This window comes from Gavialis gangeticus, unplaced genomic scaffold (genome assembly GCF_001723915.1).
Source record: "Gavialis gangeticus isolate Ggan-Ray unplaced genomic scaffold, GavGan_comp1, whole genome shotgun sequence".
NCBI classification, from domain to species: domain Eukaryota; kingdom Metazoa; phylum Chordata; order Crocodylia; family Gavialidae; genus Gavialis; species Gavialis gangeticus.
In genome coordinates this window covers 17,151,390-17,167,099 of record NW_017729027.1, presented here as the reverse complement: position 1 = coordinate 17,167,099, position 15,710 = coordinate 17,151,390, and the positions used below count along the sequence as shown (strand labels likewise).

General features: G+C 44.8%; 1 protein-coding gene across 1 annotated transcript in view; it reads left to right on the top strand.

Moving 5' to 3' along the window:
* The window catches only part of MTO1 (mitochondrial tRNA translation optimization 1), a 10,348-nt gene extending 409 nt beyond the window's left edge, over positions 1-9,939 (top strand). The window contains exons 2-13 of the mRNA XM_019520473.1: positions 1-21; positions 104-303; positions 1,041-1,158; positions 2,630-2,919; positions 3,421-3,533; positions 3,693-3,883; positions 5,025-5,155; positions 5,794-5,998; positions 6,085-6,256; positions 7,258-7,376; positions 8,360-8,517; positions 9,141-9,939. Of these exons, the coding sequence (XP_019376018.1) occupies positions 1-21; positions 104-303; positions 1,041-1,158; positions 2,630-2,919; positions 3,421-3,533; positions 3,693-3,883; positions 5,025-5,155; positions 5,794-5,998; positions 6,085-6,256; positions 7,258-7,376; positions 8,360-8,517; positions 9,141-9,335 (1,913 nt within the window). The 3' untranslated portion in view covers positions 9,336-9,939. The remainder of the gene's footprint in view (positions 22-103; positions 304-1,040; positions 1,159-2,629; positions 2,920-3,420; positions 3,534-3,692; positions 3,884-5,024; positions 5,156-5,793; positions 5,999-6,084; positions 6,257-7,257; positions 7,377-8,359; positions 8,518-9,140) is intronic.
* Positions 9,940-15,710: the final 5,771 nt, after the last annotated feature.

Below are 15,710 nucleotides of genomic sequence, written 5' to 3'. Positions count from 1 at the left end.
CGCATAAGATTGACACGATCGGTAACGGGGGGTCGGGGGGGGGAGCGGCGGGCGCGGGGCCACGGGCCGGGCGTGACCAAGGCTCCTCTCGCGTCTGGCGCAGGGCAGATGTCCTGCAACCCCTCCTTCGGGGGCATCGGGAAGGGGCACCTCATGAGGGAAGTGGATGCCCTGGACGGGTTGTGCGCCCGCCTCTGCGACCACTCGGGGGTGCACTACAAGGTGCTGAACCGGCGCAAGGGCCCGGCCGTGTGGGGGCTGCGTGCGCAGGTGGATCGGAAGCTGTACAAGGAGAACATGCAGGTGAGGGGCAGGGGGTTGGGGGGCCAGTGAGAAAGGAGTAGGCTCTCAACCCTGTTGAAAGGATCCGGGTTGAACTGAAAAGGGTGAAGAGAAGATGCCCAAAGGCCTGAGCAGAAAGATGTCACAATGTTTTAGTTATTCAGAAGAGAAGCTGAGGGGATACCTCTTATGGTTCAGGCAGGAAGAAAATATGTGGTATTCCTGTGCTCTTTAATCTAGGAGTGAAAAGCTAGAGTCAAATTCACATGGTAAACGGAGGCCAAAAGATTTACCCATCAGGGTAACTCACAGTTGGAGAAACTAGCAAGAAAAGTGGGGGACGCTCTTGTTTGTTGATACTGTCAAGTGAAGATGTTTTCCTGCAAGACGCGTGCCTTAGTCGAGCCCAAGTTCTCTGGCAAAACATGGGAATAACTAGATGACGTTAGCTGACTTTGCTGACATGCAGAACTGTTTCTGGATTATCCAGTGGTCTCTGTTCTGTCATTAAAACCTGCAGATCTGTAAATAAGTAGCTATTAGTTCTGCTTAGTAAATCCCAGACATCACTGCAGTAATTGAATGTGATAGGCACTTGAGTTATGCTTCTCCTGCTTTAAAATAACTTGGTAATGGAGTGGGAGAGAGAGAAGCTGCTATCCAGTAATTGGAAGTGTGTGGTTCAATGTTTGGGGGAAGATGTGTGGTCGTAGGGATGGATGGACAGATACTCATACTAATTCCTTCTCTCCTGATAGAAAGAAATCCTTAATACCCCATTCCTGACTGTTCGTGAGGGGTCTGTGGAAGATCTTCTCTTGAAGGAACCAGAGTCAGAACATCCAGGGAAATGCCAAGTCAGTGGGGTCCTTCTTGGTATGTACTGTAACTAGATATTAAAGGTATTTGATGCGTCACTTCCCCCTCAAAACTGAACAGAACCTTGAGAGTAAATATGCTTCAGGAATTAACTAAAAAGCATATATATGGCTTAGAGAGAGTATGAGCCAGTCAAGACAGCCAGGTGTTACTGTTATCACTAAGTCTTTTGGAGAATGACAGTATTTAAGCTTTTGCCCTTAAATTAGTGTCAAAATCTGTCCCAAGTTGTATGAAAAGATTCTGGGGAGTTAGTTGAGTCTGCTACAGACAGAAATGCATTTCTGTCTAGTGAGTGTTTGATTTATGAACACCAGGGATCCAGGTTTTCTGTTTCCCACAGAAAAACAGAAAACCACAGATTTCCCCTTTTAATTGGAGAAAACACAGATTTCTCCTTCTAGCAGAAAAACCTGTGGATTCCCCACTTTTGCAAAGAGCTCTGTAGGCTGGTTGAGCTCCAGCCTGCAAGAGCTGTTTGCCCAAGCAGACGGCAGCAGTGGGGGAGCCAGCTTCATGCTGCTTCTGCCGCAGCTGCCTGCTGTTGGCAGCGGGGAGCTGCAGACTTGGGTCCCTGGCCCCATAGCCCTGGCAGCTGTGGGTCCACCTCTGGCAGGGCTGGGGGGCAGGGGCTGTGGATGGGGGCAAGATACAAGGGTAGGATGATGTAGGGGCTTTGGGGGCGCAGTGAAGGGCACTAGCAGGGCTGGGAGAAAGTGAGGGGGACCAGCAGGGCTGGGAGAGGCGTTGGGGAGGTGTGAGGAACACTAGCAGAGCTGTGGGGGGTGCTTTTAATTTTAATAACAGTTTTAGGGCAGTTTATCAGACAATTTGCAATTTTTTGTCAGAATTTGTGATTATTTTTTTTTTTATCAGAGAAAATCAGGATCCCTGGTGAACACTGAGCAAATTTCCTTAGCCCTGTCTCCTTTGTGTTATGTGTCCGTTACTGATTCTGCCACACCTGGATGCCAAGTGATATCTTTGTTAGCAGAGTCCAAGTTCTGCTTCTCCGGGGTCAGATGTAGCATTTCCCAGGATGAACGTGAAAATATGAAACATAGTATTTATTTTGCATGTTGAGCTCCTGAGTTTCATCTTGTTGATGGGGAGCTGTTCTGTGGATGAAGTTTTGTCTGGTCTGGTTGTTTCCTGGCATATTAGACAGAAATTCTGAGTACTCCAGCGGCACTAGGTCTCAGCTAGAGAGGAAAGAGCAGAACCACTAAAATTAATTTCCCTAATCTCAGGCTTTGGTCTTGTCTTCTCAGTTCAGACAGAAACAAGAGACTAGCTGAGGTTAGAAATGGAGGGCTCTGAATAGATCATAGTGCACCTGCTTTTATGTCTCCACTGTTTTTTCCTGTTTAAGGCAGACACGTTGGAGAATGCTGGGCTGGTTCTAGGCAACAGCAACACATCAGGACCTTGGTTGTTAATCTGTATGTTTCTGAAAATTCTTTTACAGGTGATGGCAGCAAAGTACATGCTGGCAGTGTCATACTGACCACTGGTACCTTTCTGCGGGGGATGGTCCTCATTGGATTGGAGAGGCATCCAGCTGGGCGATTAGGGGATCCGTCATCCACTGGACTGGCTCAGACTCTGGAGAAACTGGGGTTTGCTGTAGGGAGGCTGAAGACTGGGACCCCACCCCGACTTGCCAAAGATACCATTGATTTCAGCATTCTGGAGAAGCAATGGGCTGACAGCCATCCTGTCCCATTCAGCTTCCTCAGCGAGACTGTTTGGATCAAGGTGTGATGCAGTTTGGGCAGGGAAGGCCACTGTAGTATGATTCTTGCAGTATTGTGCTCAGCACCTTCAGGAAGATGTAATGAGCTGTCTTTGCTGAGAAAATAGTCTGGTCGATATTATGACTCCTGTAGACAGGAGTTACCTTATTTCTGCATGAGTGCTCAGAGTTCTGCTTCTCTGAGACATCAGCTCTGAAGCAGAGGGGAAAACTAAGGTTAATGCAAATCTGCACGGCATCCCACACTTCCTTTGGAATATCAGTCTCTGATTAGGTGTGTAGAGCAGCGGATACGTGGCTTACCAGGATTTGTTCTTCTAACTCACTCTTGAGGAATTTGTTTAACCTCCAAGCACCATTTCCACAGCAGATGTAATGGAACTATCACTGTATGGAGCCACTGTAGAAGTTAGCTAATGTCTGAAATCTTCAGGTGAGAAGTGCTTGATCAGTGTAAAGCGTTATTGGTGGATTAAATCTAAGTAAGCCTTAATCTTTTTCAGCCAGAGGATCAGCTCTTATGTTACCTGACTTACACTAACCCCAAAGTGGACAAAATTATCCGTGATAATCTTTACCTGAACAACCATGTAAAGGAGACAACAAAAGGACCCCGGTGAGTATGAGGCATCTTGCAAGGATCTTTTTCATGATGTGACAGAATAGCTGAATCTGCCTAGTTCTTCCTTATTTTATTTCTGGGAGGCGGCTCGCAATCAGTGATTACCTTCTCTCTGTGTTACCCCCTTGCACTGATGGTTGTTTCCCTCTGCAGGTACTGTCCCTCACTTGAATCTAAAGTTCTGCGCTTTCCAAACCGTATTCATCATCTGTGGCTAGAGCCTGAGGGTCTGGATTCCAATATCATCTACCCCCAAGGAATGTCAATGACACTGCCACCTGAGCTCCAGGAGCAGGTGATTACATGCATCCAGGGCTTGGAGAAAGCCAAGATGGTACAGCCAGGTGAGAGAGAGAGTCAGATTGCTCCATACAGTCTGTATTACAAAGGGATCTAGACTTATGACCCATTGTTGTTCCCAGGTGCACAAGTTTTGAGCAAACTTATATCCTTCTGAGCTCTTAGATCTGGAAATCTTGGCACCCAGAGTGAACACACATCAGTCATTTTTAATTGGATTTTTTTTTATATAAACACATTTTTCCCTGAAAGTAATCCTGTTTTATTTTAACATGAAATCAAACTATTTTGATATGCACACTTCTTACAATCTGTTAATTAATCAAAACCTATTCAAACAATATATGATTGCAGCGAAATGTTTAAGAAAATCTGGAACCTACTAAATCAGCTTGTGATGATGGCAGCCTCCTCCTCAGATATAGAGAGACTGTCTTCTCCACCTTAACTTAGTGCCATTCAAAAAACAGTTTATTCGAAATTAGAATCCAACTCAGAGCTGAAAAAGCAGGAAAGTTTGTCTTTCTATTCCTGTGTGTAGGTAAGCTTAATGTGAGGTTGAAATCTACTGGTTCTAGATTACTGGAAGACTTGGTAACCAAAAGCTGTATGAAGTTCACTAACTGCAACTAGTGCTTCCTTCCTTTAATAAATGAGCTCTTATGTAATATAGTCTGGTGTTAACATTGTATATTTATTAAACTAAAACAAAACAATGTTATAGTGCTGGTTTTCTGCATTTTTAGTTACATTTTGATTGAATACCATTTTCTAAAGCTATTTGACCCATGCTACAAGTTAAAAAAAAAAAAACATGATGAACAACAGTAATTCACTATTTTCTATCCTAAGAACATGTAAATGTTCATCATCTAAGGATGTTAAGGTGTATGACTGCTTAATGTTTAAATATGCATCCTGATTAGCAAAAAGTAGTGTAAAATTTAGCATAAAAATGGTGTTTAGTTGCACATTAATGTGTGTTAAGGGTTACCAGCCAGTGAGCTTCTTCCTTTCTCTAAGAAATTACTAAAAAGCAAAACAAGGTTAAAATTATTTAAATTGGCAGGTGAGAAACCTTGATTTGAACAATGATTAAAATTAATGAATCCACCCAAATGATGCCTAATACGATAGAGGGTGTATTCTCCTTTTCTTGATGACAGTCTCCTTTGCATATACTAGGCTATGGAGTTCAGTATGACTTTCTAGATCCTCGTCAGCTCACTGCTTCCCTTGAGTCTCGTCTGGTTCAGCGGCTCTTCTTTGCAGGACAAATAAATGGCACCACAGGCTATGAAGAAGCAGCAGCCCAGGTGAGCAAATCTGAAAGTGTGCATTTCACACTCAGACTACACCCCAAAAAAACTGGTAATCATAACTCAGTGCCAGTGTATGCTCCCCATCGCACCTCCCCCCCCAGTGGTGTAAACAGGATGTTGTACTGGTTATGCAAGTTAAAGATACTTTGTAGAACCACATGCACAGGTTTTTCAGATGCTCAGCAACAAAACTCCTTGTTCTCAGACTGCTTTCCCACATCTGAGCATTAAGGAAACTGCCTGGGCAAACAGTGAATGCACTGCTTAGTTGATGGCTGAAAGCAAGGGCCATCTGGGGGAAGGAAGAGGCAGTACTTGCTTTGCACACCAGCAGTTCCCTCCAGGCACAAGGATAGCCACAGTAAGCAGCTGGGGAAAAGTAAGGGAGAGCATCCTGAGAACTCTAGAATGGTTGCAGAAAACCTTCTGTCCCAGGAGGTAGAACATTTGTTTTTAGGACTACTGCAAGGATCAGAGACCATCTAGTACCAACTAGCACACCTCAAATAACACAGATTCTGCCACAAATACCTGGAGGCTTGTGTGTGTCGGATATAACAGTCCACGTGGATCAGAATGAGTCAGTGTGCTGGCTTCATAGTGGCTCCTGTAACCACTTCGATGTCTGGCAGGGAGTGATTGCTGGAATCAATGCTTGCCTGCGAGTCTGTGGTAAACCTCCTTTCACTATCAGCCGCACTGAAGGCTACATTGGAGTCCTGATCGATGACTTCACCACGCTGGGCACCAGTGAGCCATACCGCATGTTCACCAGCCGAGTGGAGTTCCGCACATTCCTGAGACCCGACAATGCAGACAGCAGACTCACCTCCCGAGGTAACCTATCCCTCTGTTGATTTTCTTGACCAGCAGGCCAGCCTGTATAGCACCTCTCTCACTCGCACACTGTCTTTTCTCTGAAGGCTTTGAGGAAACTGGCTGTGTCTCCCGGCAACGATATGAACGAGCATCTCAGATAAAGGCTGCCATAGAGGAGGGAGTTACAGTGCTAAAGTCTCTTCAACTCCCTCCCTCCAAATGGTCCAGCTTGATTCCGGAGATTGTAATCAGCAGCAGTCGTACCTCACCTGTCAGGTAAAGGTTGCTACTGATCCTTCCCTGCCTGTCCACTGCTTGCTTCTGTAGGAGAGCTGCATTCTGAACCATTTTTTTTCCTCTTTTTGAGCACTTACGGTGTTCAAGCGTCCAAATGGTAGCTTTCTAGCTGCATAAATGTATTTCTCTGATTGTACTTTCCCTGAAGTCTGTGTGGCTCAGCTTCAGAAGGAGAACTGGAATGGAGCATAGACAATGTTTGACTTGTAGTCTGGTGTTAAGAGCACTGCTGAGAAAGTCAGAGAGATGCAGGTTCAAACCCCTTCTGGGTTTTGGGGAGGAAGATAGGGCTAGAACCCCAGCAGGTCTCCAGCTTCCTGGATGAGTGCCCCAGCTATTTTGGCTAAAACATGGGAGGACTCTGCCTCAGGAAGGGGGTTGTACTAGATGACCTCTGGAGGGCCGTCTGGGGCCTACTTCTCTATAACCTGCTCCCCCTTATGCTTTTTCCTGAATTTATGCAACCCCAGCATAGAGGCAGGGCTGAAACACACCCAGGTACCCACTGCCAGGTACCCAGGTAGGGAGCCAGGTAATAGCTTTTTTGCCAGTAGCAGGACAGATGTTGTACCCTGACTTTAATGGGGGTATTTCTTTACTGGTTTCAGATACAAACTGTAAACACCAGTGTAACGTATCTCCTTGTTCACATGGGTATAAATGTGTTATATGTCTGTGCCCAGAGAAGAGACATGAGTTTAGGTGTCCAGAGCAGCTTTTCCTGTGCTGCTTGCCCTCATCTGCGGGGACCCTCTGGCTGGAGAGGGTTTTTTGTTCTCTGCTGCTTGATCAGTCTTTGGTGCCCCTGCACAGGCTACCAGCTAAGTTGCTCACCTCTCATTCTCAAGTGATGGCAACTGGGTCATCCCTGAACTAGGATTTTTACCGAGCTGCATCCAGTGGGTCTGGGAATAGCTGCTTACCATTCTTGTGCAATGCACTAGCCCTGTTACAGTAATCACTTGGTCTTGTTTTCACAGGGCCTTGGACATCCTTCAGTATCCAGAAGTCAACATGGAATTATTGGCAAGGATTTTCCCAGAACCCCTTGGAAAGCTTGCTGAATGGAGAGAATTGGCAGAAAGACTTAAAATAGAAGGTAGAGAAGACCAAACATCATCCATGTGTTCAGTGGGGAATGACCATGAAACCCCAGCCATCTCTGGATTTTGCAGTGTGGAAAGGCCACTGTCAGTACAGCATCCTATTCTTCCATAAATGGACCCAAGTCCTACCTTGGAGAAAACACTGTTCTGTCTTGGCAGGGAGGAAAATTGAGTCTGTGTTAATTTTTCTTGGCCTTTTTTCCCCTCACTGCTCCAGCAGTGTATTACAACTGCCCCAGAGTTCTCCTGCTCTGCTTTGGTTAAGAGATCAAGTCTTTTGAAAACTGAGATTTGTAATATTTGTTTTTTCCAAAGCCCCTAAAACAGGGATTGGCAACCTATGGCCCATGGACTGGGTTGGCTCTGTCAAGCCATCTGATCCAGCCTCCAGACGTGGGATGTCAGCAGCTGGATTGACCCATTTTAGGTCAGAAACGGATAGGCGGTCACTAGGACCCAACGACTGTTGCTATCACTTCTCTCAGCAGCTGAACAGAAAAATCACCCTCCACCACTGCTTTTCCCTGCAGCACACAGTGTCCACAGCTGGCATTCTTACATGCACTGGCAAGTGAAAATGACTGCCACTGAGAGGAAAAGTGCCTGCTACAAACGTTCACCCTCTGCCACCTCTGAAAAGAAAAGTATCAGCAGTGGGTGCGTTCCCTTTTGCAGCTCCTGGGAAAAGCAGTGGTGGCAGCAGTTGGGTCCTAGCACTTGCCTGCTATGTGCTGGCCCGTCTTTCACCCAAACAGGGTCAGTCTGGCCCGCAGCCTAAAAAGGTTGCTGACCCCCAGTTTACTAGTGGTGAGGCTCCCTAGCGCATGGAAGCAAAGTGCTTAATTCCATAGACATTCTTGACATTTCTACCTAGAATTTTGCTTCTGTTGTCAATAGCTCTTTTAAACAACCATGTATTTTGTACCTACCATGTATTATTGTTTTTGTTCTCCCATCCTCTTTGCTGCCAATGCAGTTGTTTACAACTTGTGTACATCCAATCAGCAGCAGGAAATGGAGGAAGTGCGCCGAGATGAAGCTCTCCGATTGCCAGAGGACCTGGATTATTTCACCATTAATGCATCACTGTCCCAGGAGATGCGAGAGAAACTGCACTCAAACCGTCCCCAGACGGTAAGGCACTAGGCCAGAGGGTGGGAGTATGGCAGTAATGGCCACAAAGCACCACTTTATGCTGGCATTTGAAAATTGGGGCAGGAGGGAGGATTACCCACTTTGGCACTGAGTTGTGAGATCTTGTTTCTCCGTAGTAGGTTTGGCTATCACCAGCTGGATTAAGGAGCTTCATGGTTAGGGGTCTAACCAAAGTCGAGGCAGCGGACGGCCAATTTCAAGTGCAGATCCTGGGGTTGGCAGTAATTTCCACAGGCTGAGCACAGCAGGCCCCTCCACCCCTTGGCCAAGGGGCCCCAGTGGTCCCATCCCTTGACAGAGATTGGCTGTAAGGGCTGCCCATGTGGCCCTGCCCCTTGCTGCCAATCAGCAGCAAGGGGTGGGAGCAGCAGTCAGCCTCCTTCCCTCCACGCCTCCCCCTAGTGCGCTGTGAAGCTAAGGCCACAAGGACTCCAGAGGAAGTCAGCATTTTATTTTCAGTAAACTTTTTGGTTGGCTTGTTTAGTTTGTTTTTCAGGGAGTCAGCCTAAAATAGTGCAGGCGCAATTTCAGTAGGTCTCTAATCATAGTATGGGACTTGGGGGCAATTTCAACTTGATTTTTGTTGCTGTTTCCATGTATAGATTGGAGCAGTCAGCCGCATTCCTGGAATTACACCCGCTGCCATCCTTAATCTGCTGAGATTTGTGAAGACTAATCAGCAAAGGACAGCAGACATAAAGCTGCCATTTAGGACTGGCAGATCCTTACCAGAGAGAAATACTGATATGCTTGCAAAGAGTGAATTCCAGAGCTCAAATCTGAGCAGGGCTTTCTGAGGAGGTGATGGAAAATGGCTGTATTGCAGTGGACATGTGTGGAGTCTTCAGACCGTACAAGGACAGGGGTTTTTGCATCTGTAACTAGCCACCTCTGACTGTGTTCTAGTAGGTATAAAGCCAACAGACCTGTATGCCTTTTGCATAGTGATCAGGAGCTCAAATAGTTTTCTTTCCAAACTTAGCTAAAAAAACGTAGCTGTGTACTAAGATTCCAGGTATGTGGGAGACTGCATCAGTCTATTTGAGAACCTGAAAAGTCTTGAGGGAAGGAAAAAGGCATGAATAGGGATTGTCTCTCCACAATAGAGAGAAGTGCAAGATGAGTGCTAGAATGCCAAGAGCCCAGTAACTGTTGATAACCAACTCGACAGTGCCCAGTGTTGCTGTTGATTTCATGTTGTATTACCCAAGGGTGTTTGTTTCCAGCTAGCCATGGAAATACTTGTGCTGTAATAATTTCTTAGAAAGTCTTTTCATGGAAAGATGGTAAGGGGGACAGAAAACCCATTGGGCCCCTAGGCAAATGTGTAACTTTTTAAAAGGCAACTGCATTAGAAGGGCTGTTTCCAATATGATCGTGAAAAAGAGTTAACTTTCAGGTTAAAAGTTGGCAGGTTAAGATTGCTCTTACTTTTTATTTATGTATTTTCCTGAAACTGTTCCACTGTGTTTCATAAACAGAATGGGAAAGTGGTTACCCCAGAACAAGGAAGAGCAGTAATATTTGGTATATTATAATGCTTTATTAGTCCTCCAAAAAAATGACTCCGTAAGGTGACACATGATGATGACTCAGACTTCCTCACTTCAGTGAAATAAAGCTTCATATTTATGCTAGTTCTGCAGGTCAATGCAAATTAAACTGAGATGTACCTGTATTCTGTGTCTTTTGAGCCCTCAAAATTGTATATGAACTCTGTTAGCTACTTTTCTACAAACTCTGTGTTAACAAGCGTTGGGTAGGCTTCCCTGAGTGACTGATTTGGTTTGTTAATACCTTGTAGGAAGGTATTGGAAGGATTGAGTCCAACTCTGTTCTCCATTTAGATAGTGTTTTCAGGACTGGCGCTTAGGAGAAAAAAGCAACAAAAAAAATTTCCAAAGCTTCTCCCCACCCCCACCCCCCTTGGAGCAGACCATTTTTCTGTGGTGTGAATGCTCTTAATCTCTGTGTGGCTTTAGGGAAATCTAGTGGAATCATTAGTCCTTTCATGAAACTGAATTAAATTATGCCAAAAGCAGTGGCAAAGGTGAACGTTCTGTGTTTGAAAATTGATGTAGTTCATGTGCCTATTGTAAACTAATTCCTGCAAATGTAAAATATATTTATAATTTTTTCATGGAATTATGGCAGTTGGTTTTTTAAATGCCCCAATGCACACATCAGGTAGATAGCAGTTAAATGTTCATAGAGCATAATGCAGAATTAATAGACCTACAGGGAAGCATGGGGGAGAAGCTGAATGTAGACGGTGTAACTTTGTGTTTAAGTGCTTGTATTTGAGATAGAAGGAATCATCTTCTAGTATTCTGAGGAGTCTCCAACCAAAAACAGCTTGGGGTAGATTTATATTCTCTCATGGAACTATAAATGCAGGGTAGGCTGGGTTGAGCTGGACTCTAGGATTTCCCAGCATTCCCTCCCCCACACGCACAAATTACTCAGAGTTCAAGAAATATTGTATTAAAACAGATTAACAGCACTTAGAACTGACTAGAGAGAATAAGTAATTGAAAAAGAAGCCTTAAGTGGTGTTTTTTTGTAGTGTAAAAGCAGTGAAATAGTTAGGTTTGACTTTTCCCAGTCTCCCATGCTTTTGATCAAGCCACAGGAGGAAAATGGTTACTCTTAGCTTTTACAAGGAGGGGTAAAAGATAAGATGTACAACCTGGGTAGCACTGAGAAACTGCCGTGTCTCTTCTAAAACTTCAGTTACTTTTTCATCAGTGAGCTGTTCTGCATTACAGTTATTTTTAGTCTGATATTAACTTGAAGTTAATGGCTATTCTTGTACATCAGAAAGAGACTGAGCATGACTCTCCTTTAAACTTACTTTTAATTTTTCTTAAGAACATTAAAAATGAGCCAATGTGAACAAAAATGTTGTCATTTTTCTCCAGCAAAGAAACTTGTCTCGGGTTTGTAGGGATCCAGAGTCTACTACTGGTTCATGTAATATATATTCTTGTCTGTATATATGTAAGTTCCTCCCTACAGGAACTGTTTCTCACTGTGTATGTACAGCACTTAACACAGTATGTCCTGATATCTATTAAGCTGTCAGTGCTACTACAGTAATATGCAGTAATAAGACTCTTGATGGAAATACAGTTGCTAGCATTGGGAGGGATGAATTAATATGCTGGGGAAACACAAATTCAATTCTCTGTTTTGCCACAGACTTCCTGTCTGACCTTTCTAAGAGGCTTTGCTCTGAATCTAACTTCCCCATCTATAAAATGCTCCCCTTTTTAGTACCCTTGGGAAGAGAGAGAAAGAAAGAAGTAACTTAAAGAATGAAGCACCTAAAGACCTATAAATCTCCACACTGATCTAAATAAGGTAATGTCTACTAGTATGGCAGATTGGAGGAATTTATGAGGGTGATCAAGCACTGGAGCAGGCTACCTAGGGAGGTTGTGGAAAACTCAAAATTTTCAAGAGTAGAACAGATAGATGCTTGGCTGGGATGGTTTAGTTGGGGATGATCCTGCCTTGAACAGGGGGCTGGGCTAGATGACCTTATGAGATCCCTAGATGATCTTATGCTTGTATGAAGTTGCTGGGTCAAAACAGACATGAATTTTATCCTGGATCTGGTTGTCCTGGTCTTTGACTCGCATCAAAACATCCATAGGAACATCATTTACACATGCAGCCTGAATGGTAATTAACTCAAATTAGCTCTGGTTGTCCTGTGGGAAATGTTATCATGGATACTTCACAGGCTAAAAATAGATTCTACAGCTATTGGTTCCTGGAATAAAAGGCTTTGTTCCGGATGGGAAAAAGCCAATGCATGTTTTTAGCCTTCAATTTAAGGTCACATCAGCTCTAGGATTATTGCTGAAATGCAGGGTGCTGTCTATGTGGCTTTATTTTATACTGGGCCTAAATGCAGTAGCATGATTTCTCATGCCTCTCCCCAAGGCAGAATTCTAGTTCTTCACCTTCCTGTTGTTAAGCAGATAAAGTGGCAAACTGTTAAAAAAGGATGGATCCGGAAGCACAGTCCTCTTCCATTAATAAAGCTACATAAAAGTAGGTCTGCTCAAGCCTGAGAAGAAACTTGTTTACTTTGCTGCAAAAGGATTTTTGCCAACCTGAAGAAAAATAATGAGAAGGCTGAGAGACTGGAAAGAGTGGGACTTCCTAGTATGATGAGCTAACATGATAGAACTATAAAATCAGAAATAAATGGGGGTGGGGAGCAATGTTTCCATAGCCATGTATGAACAAGGGAACAGCTAAAGACATTTAAAGAGAGATATATTGTATTTGTGGGATTCCCCTGACAGTGGTGTTTACTGAAGCAAGGGTGTTGGCAAGCCAATAAAAGATTTTTTTCTGTAGAAAGTAAACACACTTGCCTCCATGTTAAGAAACTCCCCTTCCTCCATGAACATTCTGGCCACCATAGACATATACCTACTGGCAGCATCTTGCTGCTGTTGGGACAGCTGTCTCCTTCCTGCCTTAAACCTCCACGATCCAAGGCTATGAGTCCTGTTTTCCAAACCAGGTGTTTGGCAGCTCCATATAGTAGAGTCACTGCTTTCCCTCAGGGCCATTCAGGATGCAGGTACCTTGATCAGCAATTAATACTTGTAATGCAAAAGCTTTACAGTCAGTTTGCCCATTCAAGCCAGGAATACAACTGGGTCCCTCAAACTGATCAGGCCTGGTCTCTGCGGTGAAGCACCTTTGAACAGCAAATCATGGAAGGTTACCAAAAGCAATGCTGATGATGTAAGCCATTAAGAAAGGACACATCAAGGGAAAGACTTAGAGGGAAAAGATTGAGCAGACCAGGCTTTTGAGTTAGCAGGAGGTGTGGGATGGATTGCTAGTTACAGGGCTGAGCAAAGTCTAAGACGACAAACCTAGAGCCTCCTGCCTCAGGACAGACCAGCAGATGGCACAAGGAGGAATTAAGTGGAACAAGGGGTCTTGTAATCAGGAAGTCTGTTTTATAACATATTGTATTCTGTCATAGTATGTCTCAATTAAAGAGTACTGTTGTTTTTAAAAACAAGAAGTCCTGAGAGTCAGTCTCAAGTCTGACTAGCCCTGGAGATGGGCTAGTCAAAGTACTGGTCAGATTTCAGCTAGCAGGATCTAATTACTCTTATACATAACTGCAACTTGCTGATTCCAAATTACTGTACGAGCACTCTTTTCTTCACCAAGGACCTTCAGGAAGGGATCCACTCAATACTTAAGCACAAACAGTAGAGACCCTGAATTCTTCTCTATGTCTGCAGAGAGCATTGGCTTTGATGAAGCAGTTCCTTGTAGTAACAATCTTGTCTTCGTTAGTTTAGGTGCTGAACACAACGTAGTTCCTTAGTAAAAATCTAGTTATTTGTATTATACTTGTCACTCACAAATTGAGCACATCCTACCAACAGACAGGACAAAGCAGATGAAATTGGTTTTGCAGGAACTAAGTTAAAGTTTTAAAAGTCCATTCCTGGGATAATATAGCTGACTTTCCCTAGCTGACTTCCTGCTCTTGGGGCAGGGGGCTGGACTCTATGATCTCCCAAGGTCCCTTCCAGCCCTAATGTCTAAGAAATCTATGAAATATACCTATTAGCCAGCACTCTTAGTAACTCACTCTTGTCCTTTCTGTTTACAGGTCATGTTTTAAAACAGAAGGGCTAGTGCTAGAGGGGAGAGAAGGTTATGGGGATGTGTAAGCTGTTATCTGGTGTGGATTCACGTTGGCTAGATATCATATTTTGGTTCTTGGAGCCTTAAATGGGATAAAAAGGTTTCTCTCCTCTGCTTATGAAACTGCTGTTGAATGCCAAGTCCAAGCATGTCTCTCCATGAATCTGTTATATCAGATGTCAGGTGTGGGACTCTTGGTCCTGGCTACAAAGCAAAGGGGGCTCCCAGCCATGAAAGCCCGCTGTTTGCCGATACAGCGGGGAGGGGAGCCAGGATCAGGCTTCCTCTATACCAGCAATAAGGCACAATTGGATCTAATGTGTGATCCCACAGTCAGACCTCCTAACATACACATGTGGCGTGGCATGGCAGGAGGCGCAATTATGTGGATCACATATTGGATCCAATTGTGGTTTTACCTGCATCTGTAGAGTGGGTCTCAGTTTCAGTTCCTTTGCTGAGGTTTGTTTGTTGCTTCAGCTGTATACTGAGTTTAAGAAACATTGAGACAAGGCTTTGCAATGAAGTGAAAAGCATTTTGCTTTGACGCTGGTGGATTCATGCCAGTTAAAACCTACTGAGCATAGAGTTTTGTGGTTGTGTTTCACTGAATCATGATGCATCCATTTCCTGATAGTCAGCTGCCTAATATTGTTAAAGCCACAATTTATAACTAAACACTAGACCTTTAAAAATCAAATGCAAACACAGAGATAACTTCATCTCCATTATGTTGTTCTAGGAAGACTCTCTTCTAGAGCTCATTAATGTTAGGAAGCTTTCCAGGAAAAGAATCTTTTGTACCCCTGTGTAGGCCTATGTCAAATCTAGCTATGCCACCAAAAATAAAAAATAATTAGGGGTGCACCAATAAAGATTTTTTTGGCCAATACCGATGGCCGATGATTAATTAACCATACCGTACAATACCTAGCCAATATGCAGCTCACAGCTTGGAGAGCAGTGTCCAGGCACTAAGTCTGTGGGGAGGAAGGGACATGGGGGAGGGAAGGGGTGCAGGGGAGCAGATCAAGGCCCCCATGGTGAGGGAGAGCGTGGAGCTAGGACAGGCAGGGCCAGGTGCTGCCCAGCTGAGGCAGGGAGCAGAGCACAAGACAGAGCCAAAGGCAGCTCATCTGGGGGTGGAGGTGGGTGCAGCTCTCTGCCATGGCATGTACCCCCCATATTTGTGCGTGGGGTAAGGGCTGGCTCCCTGCTGTGGGCCCTGGGCCAGAGGCTGCACTGGCCTCTTCTGCTGGCAGGGAGGCTAGGCTGGGGCTGAAAGCGGGAGCCAGGCAGGTGGTGGTGGTGCTGGGAGGTGGGGGCTGTAGCTCATCCTGTAACCCCCCTACCAGTGCTACTGCCATCCACACCAAACACAGCCCCAGCCCAGCCCCGCTGCTAGGAAGAGGCTGGCACAGTGTCTGGCCAGCAGCGGGCAGCCCACTGTCCCCCCCATGCACAAATCCAGGGGG